Raw genomic sequence first — 16563 nt, 5'->3', positions numbered from 1 at the left:
TTTTTTGTTATCCAATTTTTCTTTACCTTCGGCACGTTTAATATCAGCGTGTTCTTCTCGCAAATGTTGATTTTCCATAATGAGCTGCTCATTGTGTTTGGTCATATCAGCAATTGTTTCCAATGCCTTGTCGTAGTCCTCTTTTTGTTTTTTAAGATATGGTCCTTTGTCTTCAATTTCAGCAATGATCTGTTTTATATAAGATGTCAGACGCCTATTTTCTTCTTTTTCAAGCAGAAGTTCGTCAGAAACATTAACATACTGAGTATACATTTGTGTCATAGACATTCCACATTTTAGAGCCTTAGATGCTGCTGCCGCAGATGGTGCTAAATCTGTTGCAAGGTACACCTTTTATTAGTTTGAAAATATAGTCAAATGGCTAGTAGCAGTAATCTACTACTTATTAAATATATGTACAGGGTATCAAATTTTCGACATTTGTGGGAAGTATCTCCCTAGAGATAGAGGGTTGCGGTTTTCGCAACAGTTCGCTACTTTTTTGTGAAATTTAAGATAGCGCCAACAGAATTTTCATGTCGCTTCTGGTTTTTGGGATACAGGGTGGAATTGAAAAGTATCACTTTTGAGGCACCCCCCCCTTATCTCAGTTATCTTTAAACTTCTCGAAAAAGTTAAAACGCACTTTTATTGAATTTTTCGTTGAATCCAGTGGAGTTATGACGTTAAATATATTTATAAGTACATTGGATGTGTATACACCAAGGGCGACTAGCCCTATGCGTGGACTAGTACAGCTCACGAACTAACTTATATCTAATACCTAAATTTTCATGTAATTTGCATTTTCAAAATTATATTATTCTTTCACGAAACATAATTTCTGATCTATTTCTTTAATTTACATTTTCTGTTATTAACATTGATTCCTATTTAATATTCTATGGTATTTGATTAAATAATCTGACTGCAGTTACGTTAGTCATTTTGTTGCTTACTGTTTTATACCTTCTTGGAATTAGGCCAGTCAAAAAAAGAGCTGATTTTTGCCAAAATGTTTAACAGTGAACCAACGATACTAGCTTGTTCAGTAGATTGCTGTGAGTAAAATATCAAAAATGGTCTCTCAGATGTTGACCGTTTTTGTTTAAACAATGTAATCATTGAAATTTAGCATTTCATTTGTTCATTCGCCTTTATCTCGAGAAGAAAAAAGATAGCGAATAGATAATGTTTTGTTTATATTTAGCGATAGCTTATTAGGTACTAGCCAAAACTAAATGGTGAATTTCTGTAGGCCAATTTCTTGTATTATGACGATTGAAAACAGCAGCATTTAAAAAATAAGATTCATGAGACCAGATAAAGAGTTTGTCAAGAGATTCATTAGTATATGGAGTTGTTGAAAATACTAAATACCATTGACAAAACAACATTCGGCGCTCAGCATCGCCGAGGGGTAAATGTTGAACCAGTGGAATTTATGGAGTGACATTTTGCTTTTTGTTTCTAACAAATTAGTCATAGCCTATTAATTACTAATTGTTCACAAAAGAAAATTTTAGAAAATATTAAATTTTAAACTTGTTTTTGAAAATAATAGTATGTAACTCTATATGTTTGGAAAGCCCACATTATAACATAATAATTAGTATAGGGGCTGTTCCATTAAAAATACATGTTTGCGTCATAACTAAAAAACGGAAGGTGTTAGAAAATTGCTGACTACGCCACTGAATTCTATAGAAAAAAATCCATAATAATACGTTGTAATTTATCCAAAAAATTTAAAGTTTGAAGATAAATGAGATATCTCCAAAGTAATACCTTTCAATTCCATCTTATATCTTTAAAGATAAGGGAGATACCCCACAAAAGAGCCAAAAATGGGATACCCTGTACATTAATTTTCTTCTACTGTATTTACCTTCTATATCCCGCTGTAAACTTTCATCTTTGGCAAATTTCAACAATTCATTTGCAGATTCCAATTCTTTCTTTAAAACATCAATACATTCATTCTTTTTAGATATCATTTCCTCATTGGCTAATTCAGCTTCTTTATGTTTTGTTTCCAACTCTCCATACTGTTCTGTAGCATTCTTCAATAGCGTTTGTAGCTAGAAGAAATATTTTCATTTATTTATTTAAACACAAACAGCATTTTTTCATTGGTATATAATAATTACAATAACTGATACAAAACTCAAGCCTTGAAGTTTGGAAAAATAATTGCATGTACAACAAGGTAACATTATGAATTATTGTTTTAGAGGGGGTCCCTAATAATACAGTTGGGCTTATATAATTCAAACTTTTATAGCTTGAAATCTTTTCTAACTCGAGAGAACAACAGTAATATATGCAACAGTGATTCTTCGAAATGAAAATTAAAAAATTTAATGGTAAAGCAGAAATTTTTAGTAACTCGAATTTTTTTTTAATTTGAACAAAATTTATTCCATGTTGGAGGTTGACTACATTTACAAAAAAATAGAAGTGATTCCACTTTACTCTATGTAAAAATCATACACATAGAAGTAAAAATTAAAAAAAAATTCCAAGTACAATCAGTTTTTGATATTTTAAATTGAATTCCAGAAAAATGTGGAAATTAACTTTGTTTTCTTTAATCATGTAAACATTTACATTTCCTTATAAAACTTGTGAACACTTCATATACAGTTCGGCAATTGTTAAGAATAAATGTTGCATCAAAAATGGATAGTGTAACCTCGTAAATAATTTTAGGACGAGGACATTTTAATTTTTTATCATACTGTAATGACTAATGAGACTACAAATAAAATTTAAAAAACTTTACCTCAACTATGCCTTTAGTTAGTTCTTCACCATGCTTTTTACTTTCTTCACTCATATTTTTGTAGAGATCAGCCAATTTAATTTGTGCTTCAAGTTCCTGTTGATAAGACTCCAATGCTTTTGTGTGAGTATCCCTATCTTGAGCAAGCCTTTCTGTTAATTCTTCTACTTTTTCTGTTAGATTATTATTTATTTCAGTCAATGATTTTACAGACTCATTGGTCACTGCTAATTCTTGTATTTTACTGTTCAATTTAGTTTCTAGCATAATACATCTTGATGAATTATCTGTTCGAATTGCTAACAAAGTCTCTGTCTTTTTTTTTAGTTCATCTGTCAGCATTTCAATTTGACTATTTAATAAAGCTTTTTCTTGGTCTAGTCTTTTTTCCTTATACTCCAATGATAGTTTCAGAGAACCTATCTCATCGACATCGGCTAATGCTTCACACTTCACTTTAATAGCCTTTTCCAACTGATTCTGCAAAGTATCTAAATCCAACTTAAGCCTTTCTACTTCTGAATTTTGTCTTTCTAATAATTTTGTAAGTTTTTCATTTTCCCCAACTGCAAGATCCCTCTGATGTCGGAATTCTGCAGTTTCTGATTCAAATTGGTTACATTTAGTCCGAAGTTTTGTTATTTCACCAATACAATTTGATATTTGGGCTTCTAATTCAGTAATGGTTTGCTGGGCACCATCAAGTTTAGATAAAAGCTCATTTTTATCATGTTCAAGTTCATCATTCCTCTTTTCTAATTCAGATAGTTTTTGTTCTGAAACATATACATGTAATTTATATTAAAACATTATAATCATAATTAAGTTTATAGATAGATACCTGCGTTAAAGCGATTAGTTTCCGATAACGCTTTCGACGTTAATAATTCTTCGAATTTCTCTTCTACAAAGTGTTCAACTTTTTTTGCTATTTCAGACGGTATTTGCAGCCATTCTTTCTCCGAAATTACGGGTGCAAAAATAAAACTATCTTCAGTCTCAACCATGGTAATTAGTAATGCTTAGCACAAATTTTAAAACTACGAATTACACATAACACAGTAAAATTCTAAAGCAACTTAAACCACCACCACTTTATTATTTTCTGCGACCGCCATAAAGAACTGCAGCATAATACGGCACACGCCGGTTGATCAGCTTTCGGTTTCTTGCTCCTCGTTCATAGACAATTTCTTGTTGCTTGGTTTCTTCCAGTTCCTTGACGTTACAGATCATAGATATAAGTCTATATTCCAGAAAGGTTCGAAAAGTTAGCCCACCCCCAGATTTGTTTTTTATTTTTCTTATTTCAAGTGGCTCTAATCGTTTGTTCGTAATTATTCGTCAGAAGTAATCGTCTTTCGTTTATTTATAAAAAATTAAACAAATTGTAACTCTCAACTCAGCCCCTTGTAGAAAAAATATTTTTTTTTTTACTTTAAATCTATCAATTAATATTCAGTATCGTTTATTTGATTGTAAATAATGTTTTTATTACATTTTTTAACATTATTATTGAACCAGACTATCAATGAGTAATGCGTAAACGTCTATGATAAACGTCATGTACATAAACGCCATCAGACGCATTTGTAGATCTATTATCTATGCGCATAACCACAAACTGCAATGAGTAGAATGAATCCACTGATTTAAACATTACCAACATTACCAACAAATTGTGCCTCGTTTGCGGTTTTTAAATTGTGCATCCATTAGTTCTGTAAAAAAAAGGAAAATTGTTTCGGGTGCAGGTGGAAATTAAATGTCAGTTTGTTCAAAAATTGTTAAAGATATGATAATTTAATTAAAGCCAATTGATTGCTTGTAGTTTGTGCTCCAAAATTGAATTATTATCATCATCATCATAAGGTCATCAGTCCTAAGACTGGTTGGACACGTNTTTCGGGTGCAGGTGGAAATTAAATGTCAGTTTGTTCAAAAATTGTTAAAGATATGATAATTTAATTAAAGCCAATTGATTGCTTGTAGTTTGTGCTCCAAAATTGAATTATTATCATCATCATCATAAGGTCATCAGTCCTAAGACTGGTTGGACACGTACCTCCACTCTTTCCTATCCTGAGCCAAACTTCGCATTTCCCTAAAACTAGAACAACCCACATCCTTAACTATTTGCGAACAGTAATCCAATCTAGGTCTACAAAAGATACTTAAAGTTTTCGATGATATTACTATGATCATTTTATTATCTATGATTCAGCAATGGTGCACGCGTATTGGTAAATCAATGATAAATTTAGGGTGTGTTCCGAAATATAACCCAGCATACTATGCAGCATACTGGTCAGTGCTGATGTTATGAATCGGCGCCATGTTGTACTGCTGTGCCACCATATTGTACTGGTGAGACAAGTGTGTTGTAGTAGTATATCAAACAGATTAGTGTGTATCTGACTTTGAGGAATTTTTGTTGTAAGAAACTTTAATAACTTTTGGAGCAAAAGTGTTGTGAACGAGCAAGAGCTCTATATTTTCAATATGGCGTCAAAGCACTGGCCAGTATATTTCGGAATCAACAGTATGGCGTCGATTCATGACGTCATCAGAACTGGCCACTATGCTGTGTTATATTTCGGAACACAACCTTAGTATTAGTATTAGAAACATTTTCACTTTCCGTTTCGCAGGATCATGCCGGAATCTGCAGTTCTCGCCTTCACGACATCTGCTCCGGGAATAGAAGTAACAGTTCACGGTCTTCTCATGATTGGTCTGATTCGGGTTATTACTGCAAATCAAAATGTCTATTCTAGTACGGCGGAACACGACTTCGATTATGTTCCGTATGATCCTCCAATCTAGGTTGTCCAGTCCACAACCAAGTTTCGGAATCGCCAGCTTCTGTAGGTATTCTCTAGAAGATGTCCACGGAGTTCCATTACTGCGTCCCAAAGGTCTCTATAAGTTGGTTTATCAGAGCATTTTCCTTTAGTTACCAGGTAATAGATCTTGCGTCGTCCGTCAGGAGGCACAACAGTCTTCTTCCCTTCTGTACTTGATCTTCAAGATGTTCCAAACCACCAAATCTGCGTTTGAACTCGGACGCGATACCACGGCTCATTCTGAGATCCTTTGAAACGCAATGGGCCAGAGAATTTTCTTTTGATATAGCAAAGAGGTCTAGTCGGATTTCTTGCGTCATTCCAAATCTCCTGTTAACATGGGGGCCTTCCTTCATGAACTCTTCGAATGCGGGCTCGGAAGGAATAGTTATTAATAATCTGACCCGCGCCTCCTCTTCATTTGTACCGGCGAATGGAGCCAAGCGATTAAAATGGACTACCTTCGGCTTCCCATTTGGAGTCTTTTTAATTCGGTAGATCACGTCGTTAATCCTCTTCACTATCTCATAGGGTCCTTCCCAATTCTGTTGGAACTTAGGTGATAGTCCACGGCGGCGACGAGGATTACACAACCAAACAAGATCTCCAGTTTGGTAACCACCTGCTGTAGCATTGATATCGTAGTTTTCTTTAATCCGGTCAGGAGCAATCTGCGTATGCAAACGAACTGACTCGTGGATATCGTTACGTTTTCTTCGGAGGTTGGTAACATAATCATCTTCAATCGAGTCATCTACTGGTTTACAGCCGAATTTGGAGTCACAAGGTAGTCGTAACTCCCTTCCAAAAAGGACACTGGCAGGTGTTTGGTCAGTCAAATAAAGGCAAATAGCGGTCCCAGTCCCTTTGGTGATCAGACACTACCTTGGAGAGATATTTAATCAAGGGCCGGTTTATTCGCTCAACCATGCCGCCTGATTGTGGATGGAGTGGAGCGGTTCGGGTTTTATTTATTCCTAGGAACTCGCTTATTCCAAGGAATATAGCCGATTCGAAATTCCTCCCTTGGTCTGAGTGCAACTCCAGGGGCATCCCAAAACGACTGATCAACTCTTTCACTAGTTCCTCAACTATCGTTTCCGACTCCTGGTTGGAAGAGCACAGGCGTCAACCCACTTGGTAAAATAGTCCATAACGACAACGATGTACTTGTTACCTTTCTCGGACTCTGGGAATGGACTCACTACATCGATTGCGATTCGTTCGAAGGGGCCACCGTCATTGTACTGATGCATTAGCGCCCTTGACCTTTTCTGTGGTCCATTACTCGCGGCACAGGTGATACACTTCTTACACTAATTCTTGACATCTTCCTTACAGTTCACCTACTTAAATCGCTCTCAAAATTTTCCAAGCATCTTATTCACTCCAAAATGGCCACCAGATGAACCATCATGAAGATATTGCAACACCTCTCTAACCTTGTTTCGAGGAATAACCAGTTGCTTTCTATCTTCCTCTCCATTTGGACTTTCAACAACACGCTTCAGGATGCCATCCTCCAAAATCATTGAGTCCTACTGAGCCCATAACGATTTTATTACTTGGGTACAGGAAGAAATTTGCTGCCATGTTGGTCGTTTTCCGTCTCTTTTCCATTCCATCACCTTCTTCAAGTTCTGGTCGTTTTCTTGGTTGTGTTTTATATTTTCAGGTAACCACTCATCATTGATTACCGTGACGGGTCAAATTGTTTCTTCATTCATTTCCATTCTATCATACTGCTTGCAGTCTGTTACCGCATGTCGCTTCATCCCGTTCTTCCAATTCTCTTAACTCGGCTACTTTTAATTCGTACAACTTCTTTGCCATTGTAATGTCATTTACTCAACCCCACACCTGACACCAGTTGTAATGTTCGTGGGTTTAACAAAATTACTTCTAAGACTGATAAGGACAAGAACTATTTATTTACACTAATTAGTAATATATCAGTATTCACTGCGCTATTTATTTCACTTCTATCACTGTCAATTTATTTCTACTCTACTCTCGGCGATCGTCTCTTCCTTTAAATACCCTTTTCTTTTCTTTCTGGAACTCTCTAGAATCATCCGGATCGGCTTGTTTTTCTTTGAACTGTTTAACTGCTTTCCCAGAACGCAGGTACGACTCACACATTTACAAATACGGCGCACATGAAGAAAGGCTCCCGCGGCTAGTCGGCGAATCGATAAGCCCTCCAAACACGCTCGTGCTCGCTACAATGTTATATGTAATTAGTACTAACAACTACCATACTAGATCAGTCTCCAAGCTCAAATGACTTGCAATCAATTGGTATCAATTAAATTATCATAACTTCAGTAGTTTTTTTAATAAATTTACATTTAATATCCACCTGCACCCGAACTTTCTTTTTAACAGAACTAATGGACGCACAATTATGATACTTACATATTTAGAACCCGCAAATGACGCACAATTTATTGGTAAAGTTTAAATCAGAGGATTATTAATATATAATGTCATCCACAACTCAATGAGTCGAGTGATAAATTACAGATCTATAATTTCTAATCTATGACGTGTAAGTACAGTTTAGACCCGCGCACGTGTGTTAATAATATCATACCCGTTTGCACCGACGTTTTACTAAGACAGACTCAACAAAGTACTGCCTAAGCATAAGTCTTACTTAAGTTCCAATTCGTTTGCACCGTACGCTGTTTACCAACAACTTAAGTAAGTAGTGCTTAGTTGTCAATGGTTTAGCAACAACAGTAAAATTTAGCAATTTGTAGGGTTTTTTGTACAGAATGGTCAAGAAGTTTCCCTACTGATTGTGTCCGTTAAGCAAATTGTGGTGTCGTGAAGTGTTGTTTACCGTTTTTTTCTGCTGTTGTACGTTTTTGTTTTTGTGATTATTTGTGTTATGTTAGGTTTTGTTGTGTTTTAGTTTATATAAATATTAGTAGTAACTAGTATAGTGTAGGGACAATTTTCCTCTGAATTTCTTATAAATAGACCTTTTCCAACTAAAAGCAGTACTACGGGAGTTTAACCGTTAACGCCAACGATCAAAATGAATTTTTAAGTGTAATCTAAAAGTGCTTATTTTCATAACAATAAAACGTACTATTATTGTATATTATTAGTTCACCTTCTATTACTAATGATCGGCTATTGGCGTTCTTATTACTACTCCTGCTAAATTGTGTACATTTTCAAATTTCTAACATATCATCAGAAGCAAATTACCAAAAATATTAAAATTGAATTGTTCAAATTAATGATTATTGGTATGGTTTGAAATGAACAGAGAACAGCTTCTAGAGATAGATAGATAGATAATTAGCTTTATTAACAATTTATTTTATATATTTTATTCAAATTTTACATATTGTGTGTGTGTGTGCGATTTCTTGCATGCATCACCGAAAATTTCTTTTCCCAGCAAATCAAGTTTTATGTCCCAAACTTCACAGCCTACAGAAGGGATCGTAAAAACTCTAACGGCGGCGGGGTAGTCATGCTCATTAGGAATTCCATTAAACACAAGTCTATTTCTTTAGCTACCAACTCTTTAGAATCAGTTGGCATTGAAATCATTTCAGTTTCCGGCCCCGTCTGAATTATCTCCTTATACTCCTCCCCTCCGAACGAAGAAGGTATTTCAAACCTCCCCCTTCTTTTCCCACCAAACGTTTCGACTATCGTCGCAGGCGATCTCAATGTCAAGCACGTCTCTTGGGGCTGCCAAAATAATAATAGAAAAGGCATTTCCCTTCTTGTTAACTCTCTTGACTTCGATTTCACAATTGAACCCCTCTCGCCCCCGATTCCACGCACTTTCCGTATTGTCACAATAACCTTCCAGATATCCTAGACATCTTCCTCACAAGGAACGTTTAATCTCTCCGCCAACCCTACAATCACTAACGAACTCAGTTCAGACCACCTTCCTGTCGTAATCGAAATCGGCCTCCCACAACTTACAACCCCCCAAAGCTAACATCCTCGTTAGACTGGATACATCTGCGTTACACCCTTGAGACATCTTCTTTTAAGGACGTTCCCAAAAAAAATTTTTCTTACGATCATCTTTAAAATTTAATTGTAAATTCCTGCCTGTATTCTGAACGCATACTACAAATTTCCACCGATTTTGCGGTACTAACATTGAAAATATTAACATTTTAAATTTCTATTTGAACGTATGTTAATTTATACATTTCATACTAATTCATGTAGGTTTTAGTGTCTAACAAGTTTAGTTTTCTTACAATTTCTTTTAAATTTCGAGAATAGGCAGATAATATTCACATAAATAATTTCCATATAAAATCGGCACAAGAAGCGGTATTTATTTTGTTGTAAACAATGTGTAAAGTAAATCTCAGACTCAGACTCTCCTGCATAAGCTAATCAGTAGTATGCGACTTGGCTACGCTGCAACAGCGCGAGACGTTTGTTGGTTATCCTAAACTCTAGAACTGTAGAACGTGATTTCATTTCTGATTTCTTTTAACAATATTAAAATTACTATTAATATTTACCCGATTATTATTAATATTACAATTACTAATAATTTTGATTATAATTCAGTTCATTATTATTTTTTAATAAATTCATAGGGTTAAAAAAGATAAGAAAAAATAAAATACACTATTTATATTAGAAAGACATTAAACATTTATTGACTGATAATAACAAAAATGAACAATTATATAAAATGATAAAAAATGTANAAATGATAAAAAATATATTTATATTATATAAGTAAAACTTTATATTACCGAAACTAATAAATAAATTATTTGGCCTTTTTTTTCTTAAAAATTGTATCACTAGTAATGATACCTTTTCGATACAAATATGAGACGTTGCCAAGTTGAGTAAAGCGACGCAGTAGGTCAATTTTTTCGCTTATGTGCATGGGAGGCGGGACAAAAAAGCGTAGTGCTGGTCAACTAATTCTTACACTACTACTACTATAGGTACTATTATACCTTGCTATAGCTAATTGTTGCTTTTATGAAAAAAAAAAAAACAACGCCAGAGAATATAAAGCAGCGCATTACAGAAGCTTTAAGAATCATAGTTCCAAGATCCATAAATGTTGGCCAATATTGCTGAAGACATAGAATAGGTAATACGTTTATGCTTAGAATCAGGCAGTGGTCATATCGGACGCATGCTATGTGGTAGTATTATTTGTTGTATTTCCATTAATCTTTCGCTTTCCTCCTCCTTTAAGCTGGTCCACAAATCTTAAGTTGGTAATGTTATTCAAATTTTTTTGGTTTAGATTCTCATAATACACCAAAAGTAATAATAATAGTTTGGTAGTAGTACAAAGAGAAAAAGGGATAACTATTTGGTAAATGGGTCATCTAACCTATTTCACTTATGATTAGATTTTATACGTTGTTTTGGGGTTAGTATTAAACAACAGTGTGTTGATATTTCTCAGATTAGTCTGTTGATAAAAAGCAATCTTTATATTTTATGTTATTCACCATGTTATAACGCCTACTGTCATCCTGTCGTTTAGTCTTTCAATGTTAAAATTCTTCAATATCCTAGCATATCTTAAAAATCGTTTCTGAACCTTTTCAATCATATTACAGTTTACGACAGTTTTTGATGTTAAATTCACTGATGTGGTCATACTAAACTATTATAAAGTTCATACATAAATCTTTTGTATTTCTTATTATAAACCTCAAGGCCCTATATGCTTTTTTTTACTATTTGTTGACAATGGATATTAAATTTCAAACCAATCTGAAAGCAAATTCCAAGGTCCAATTCAGAAAACCACGAAAGCTTCTTGGACAGCTGATACATTACAAAATGCAGTCAATATTCTCAGAGCAGGAGGCATTTCGGTGTACAAAGAATCTTAACAAATACAAAGAATCATAGCAAACTGTCATACCTTACGGCACTTTAAAGAAGAGATTTAATTTAGTAAAAACTAACGACGATCGGTACAAAAAAATCCAAAGCAGGGAAGATATACTGTATTCTGTCAAATAAATTTTATGGCTTGACGAGAGAATAATTTCGAAAAGTATGTTGCGGTGTAGCTAAAAGGATGGATATTGAACAAAGGTTTTACGAAGTTAGTCAAACTGTGAGAAAAGATTAAAAAGGCCGAAGCTATTAGTATTAAGAGAATGCTCAGATTTAACAAGACTGAAGGAAAGCTTTTTTTTTGATAATTTGGAGAGATTGATGACGCAACACCACTTCGAACTTACGATGATTTACAATATAGACGAGACTGCTATAATGACCGTTCAAGAGACTGAAAAAATTATTGCTCCCAAAAGGCAAAAACGCGTTGGATCTGTCAAAGAGGTAAGAACGTCACAGTTATATGTGCTATGAGTGCTTCAGGGTCTTTCATTAAACCACTTTTCCTATTTCCACCAAATCTCACTCACCACGGCTGGAAAAAGACGGACCTCACGGAACTGTTTACATATGTGCTCATAATGGCTGGACCAACGAAAATACTTTATTTTATGGCTACGTCATTTTATTAAACACACCAAACCTACTGATGATACTGTCAGGGCTTCTGACACCAGGCAGTCTTTTCTATGTGTTTGCCGACACAATAACAATTTCTTAATAATAAAAAGGGCGAGCGAAGTAAGTTAAACTAATTTATTTGTCCCTTACTTTGGTACAGTGATGGTTGTACAATGTTAAAATTAAAGGTTCTGATTAAGTGAAGGTCTAAACTGCAACTGACTGACTAACTGACTTGAATATGTTTTTAAATATACAACTGTTTTTACCCCCAAGATGCTTTTAGACATTTTTTACATACGGTATTCGTTGAGACATAGAAAAATAAGGTTGAGAAGNTTATATTACCGAAACTAATAAATAAATTATTTGGCCTTTTTTTTCTTAAAAATTGTATCACTAGTAATGATACCTTTTCGATACAAATATGAGACGTTGCCAAGTTGAGTAAAGCGACGCAGTAGGTCAATTTTTTCGCTTATGTGCATGGGAGGCGGGACAAAAAAGCGTAGTGCTGGTCAACTAATTCTTACACTACTACTACTATAGGTACTATTATACCTTGCTATAGCTAATTGTTGCTTTTATGAAAAAAAAAAAAACAACGCCAGAGAATATAAAGCAGCGCATTACAGAAGCTTTAAGAATCATAGTTCCAAGATCCATAAATGTTGGCCAATATTGCTGAAGACATAGAATAGGTAATACGTTTATGCTTAGAATCAGGCAGTGGTCATATCGGACGCATGCTATGTGGTAGTATTATTTGTTGTATTTCCATTAATCTTTCGCTTTCCTCCTCCTTTAAGCTGGTCCACAAATCTTAAGTTGGTAATGTTATTCAAATTTTTTTGGTTTAGATTCTCATAATACACCAAAAGTAATAATAATAGTTTGGTAGTAGTACAAAGAGAAAAAGGGATAACTATTTGGTAAATGGGTCATCTAACCTATTTCACTTATGATTAGATTTTATACGTTGTTTTGGGGTTAGTATTAAACAACAGTGTGTTGATATTTCTCAGATTAGTCTGTTGATAAAAAGCAATCTTTATATTTTATGTTATTCACCATGTTATAACGCCTACTGTCATCCTGTCGTTTAGTCTTTCAATGTTAAAATTCTTCAATATCCTAGCATATCTTAAAAATCGTTTCTGAACCTTTTCAATCATATTACAGTTTACGACAGTTTTTGATGTTAAATTCACTGATGTGGTCATACTAAACTATTATAAAGTTCATACATAAATCTTTTGTATTTCTTATTATAAACCTCAAGGCCCTATATGCTTTTTTTTACTATTTGTTGACAATGGATATTAAATTTCAAACCAATCTGAAAGCAAATTCCAAGGTCCAATTCAGAAAACCACGAAAGCTTCTTGGACAGCTGATACATTACAAAATGCAGTCAATATTCTCAGAGCAGGAGGCATTTCGGTGTACAAAGAATCTTAACAAATACAAAGAATCATAGCAAACTGTCATACCTTACGGCACTTTAAAGAAGAGATTTAATTTAGTAAAAACTAACGACGATCGGTACAAAAAAATCCAAAGCAGGGAAGATATACTGTATTCTGTCAAATAAATTTTATGGCTTGACGAGAGAATAATTTCGAAAAGTATGTTGCGGTGTAGCTAAAAGGATGGATATTGAACAAAGGTTTTACGAAGTTAGTCAAACTGTGAGAAAAGATTAAAAAGGCCGAAGCTATTAGTATTAAGAGAATGCTCAGATTTAACAAGACTGAAGGAAAGCTTTTTTTTTGATAATTTGGAGAGATTGATGACGCAACACCACTTCGAACTTACGATGATTTACAATATAGACGAGACTGCTATAATGACCGTTCAAGAGACTGAAAAAATTATTGCTCCCAAAAGGCAAAAACGCGTTGGATCTGTCAAAGAGGTAAGAACGTCACAGTTATATGTGCTATGAGTGCTTCAGGGTCTTTCATTAAACCACTTTTCCTATTTCCACCAAATCTCACTCACCACGGCTGGAAAAAGACGGACCTCACGGAACTGTTTACATATGTGCTCATAATGGCTGGACCAACGAAAATACTTTATTTTATGGCTACGTCATTTTATTAAACACACCAAACCTACTGATGATACTGTCAGGGCTTCTGACACCAGGCAGTCTTTTCTATGTGTTTGCCGACACAATAACAATTTCTTAATAATAAAAAGGGCGAGCGAAGTAAGTTAAACTAATTTATTTGTCCCTTACTTTGGTACAGTGATGGTTGTACAATGTTAAAATTAGAGGTTCTGATTAAGTGAAGGTCTAAACTGCAACTGACTGATTGACTGACTTGANAAGTGAGTGGACAATCATTTGGAAGTGAAGGTGTTAATGCGTAATTAATAGTGTCAAGTGATTGTATTAGTGCCTGATGCTAATTACTTCACGCCTCAACTAGATTACATCTCACCTTTCACCTTATTACTGATGAGTCCGGAGTCTCATTAAAACTGCCCTGGTGTCAGAAACGATTAAAAATATATCACCAATCACTTTTTGTCGTTGCCTCCAGCCAGGTATCCGACAATATATATAAATATAAATCTACCTAATTCCTAATAAAAACAAAAATTATTTAAAAATGCGTAAAACTATTTTCTATTAATCTATTAGTTTTACTACGGTAATTCAAGAAAGTGAAAACAACTGATTACTTTAAAATTTTAGGAATTATATTTCAAAATAGTCATGCGTAGATGACGATCGTCTTGATCTAGCATGAGACAGAGATGGAGTTGATTCTCGACTGGTTCGTTCGTCGTCGATTTCTTCTTCAATCTGGCTTAATCTCGTTAGCCGAACTAATTGTCTATCATTTAATTCATATCGCTCGTTGTGGTTGGTAATGCTAATATTGGGAATTCCGTAACAGTTTTTGCACTTTTTAAAGAATTTGCCGATCACAGGCACACGTGATAGGTTGCAACAACTGTACATTATTAATATTACACATAATATGAACAAAACTCCGATAATAGTTGAAAACCACGAACCATGTGATAGAGAAAAAGAGTGGTTGATGTTGCTATCGAGGACGGTTTCAAAATGTTCCAGCCTATGTTGAGAATGTCTTAACTCATCAAGATTGAAGTTTTTTAAATCGATTGGTTCCATAAAAATTTCACTTTGATTTAAAAATTCTCTCTGTTTGACACAACAGTCATCGGTGAGAAGATCAATATTTGGAATGAGGTACCTTTAGTGAAATGCTGTTAATTATTCTTAAATGTGGCGTATTGTTTATTCTTGTTGATAACAAAATTTATGCTTCATTTGCACAAAAAAATTTTTGGGTCTGCGGAATGACACCACGCGTCGCCCCGCAACTGCCTAATTCGTCCCAGCATGTATTTTTTGTAGGTACCAATGAAATAATTAACCATTTATTGACAAGAAATTTGGTCACTACTGCTTGCCTAACAACGTCACAGTAAGCCTAATTTAATAGGTTTGATATATTTTGTTTGAGACAGTTTTTTATAGTTAGATTTAGGCTGGGAGCAGCCGACAAATACCCCCATTCGAAGAATAAGTTTCATTAAATGCCAGAATCAAATATTGATGTAACGAGTTTTTATGTGGATAGGCATAACATGGTGCGTCGACCGGCCAGCTTGCTCCTTTCTGTCTCCGTTCTCTACTGTCCTGCATAGCACATATGTAATGTGATTATACTATAACTACCTTAATTAAGAACTCAAATCACGCAATTGTTTGTAAAATACTAGAAAATCTGATAAGCGTGGTCCTCAAAGTTCAAACGTATTTTGTGGGAAAGATGCGATATTTGTTCTCAAGCTAACGTCTCTTCGTGTGCAAGCCAAGCGAAAACGGGCTACAGCAATATGTTTATCAAGGTGACTTAAGTTATTGAAAAAATACTAATTCCATACTATTGGTAATAAAAAAAAAACGCAAACTATAATCGATCAAATGATACTGAATATCAATGAAACAGAAAAAAAAACGAAAAAGTTTACTTTTATACTGAGTTAGATTGGGAACGAATATTTATATAATTTTTTAGAAATAAACAAAAGATGAACAGTCTGTTGATACTGATGAACAATTACGAACAAACGAATAGAGACAACACACACAGTTTTACCCGTCTTTACTTCCACTTGAAATACCTACCAAAATGACCACATGCTGGTGAAAACATGAAATTAGTGTATGCATTATCGGAAATATGGAACAGAAAATAAAGGGATCCCATCTATTCCTCATTTTATTTTGAACATTAATTAAATATAAATTTGGATTTTTAAAATAATCTATCCTTTTTGCAGCTAATATTCAATATCTCAAAACACGACTGCTCTTACAATTTTTCATTTGCAATTTATTTATGAGTAAATTTTTCTCCATAAGTGAAATCCTGG

At 34.4% G+C, this 16563-nt stretch overlaps 1 protein-coding gene across 2 annotated transcripts in view; it reads right to left on the bottom strand.

Moving 5' to 3' along the window:
* Positions 1-3952, bottom strand: part of LOC108735916 (nucleoprotein TPR) — a 28334-nt gene extending 24382 nt beyond the window's left edge. For both annotated transcript variants that reach the window (XM_018468136.2, XM_018468138.2), the window contains exons 1-4: positions 3627-3952; positions 2786-3561; positions 1889-2081; positions 27-335 (exon numbers count right to left, since the gene is read on the bottom strand). In XM_018468136.2, the coding sequence (XP_018323638.1) occupies positions 27-335; positions 1889-2081; positions 2786-3561; positions 3627-3792 (1444 nt within the window). In that variant the 5' untranslated portion in view covers positions 3793-3952. The remainder of the gene's footprint in view (positions 1-26; positions 336-1888; positions 2082-2785; positions 3562-3626) is intronic.
* Positions 3953-16563: the final 12611 nt, after the last annotated feature.

The sequence above is a fragment of the Agrilus planipennis genome, unplaced genomic scaffold (assembly GCF_000699045.2).
Source record: "Agrilus planipennis isolate EAB-ADULT unplaced genomic scaffold, Apla_2.0 scaffold95, whole genome shotgun sequence".
In the NCBI taxonomy this organism is placed as follows: Eukaryota; Metazoa; Arthropoda; class Insecta; order Coleoptera; family Buprestidae; genus Agrilus; species Agrilus planipennis.
This window is presented reverse-complemented; position numbering and strand designations above follow the sequence as displayed.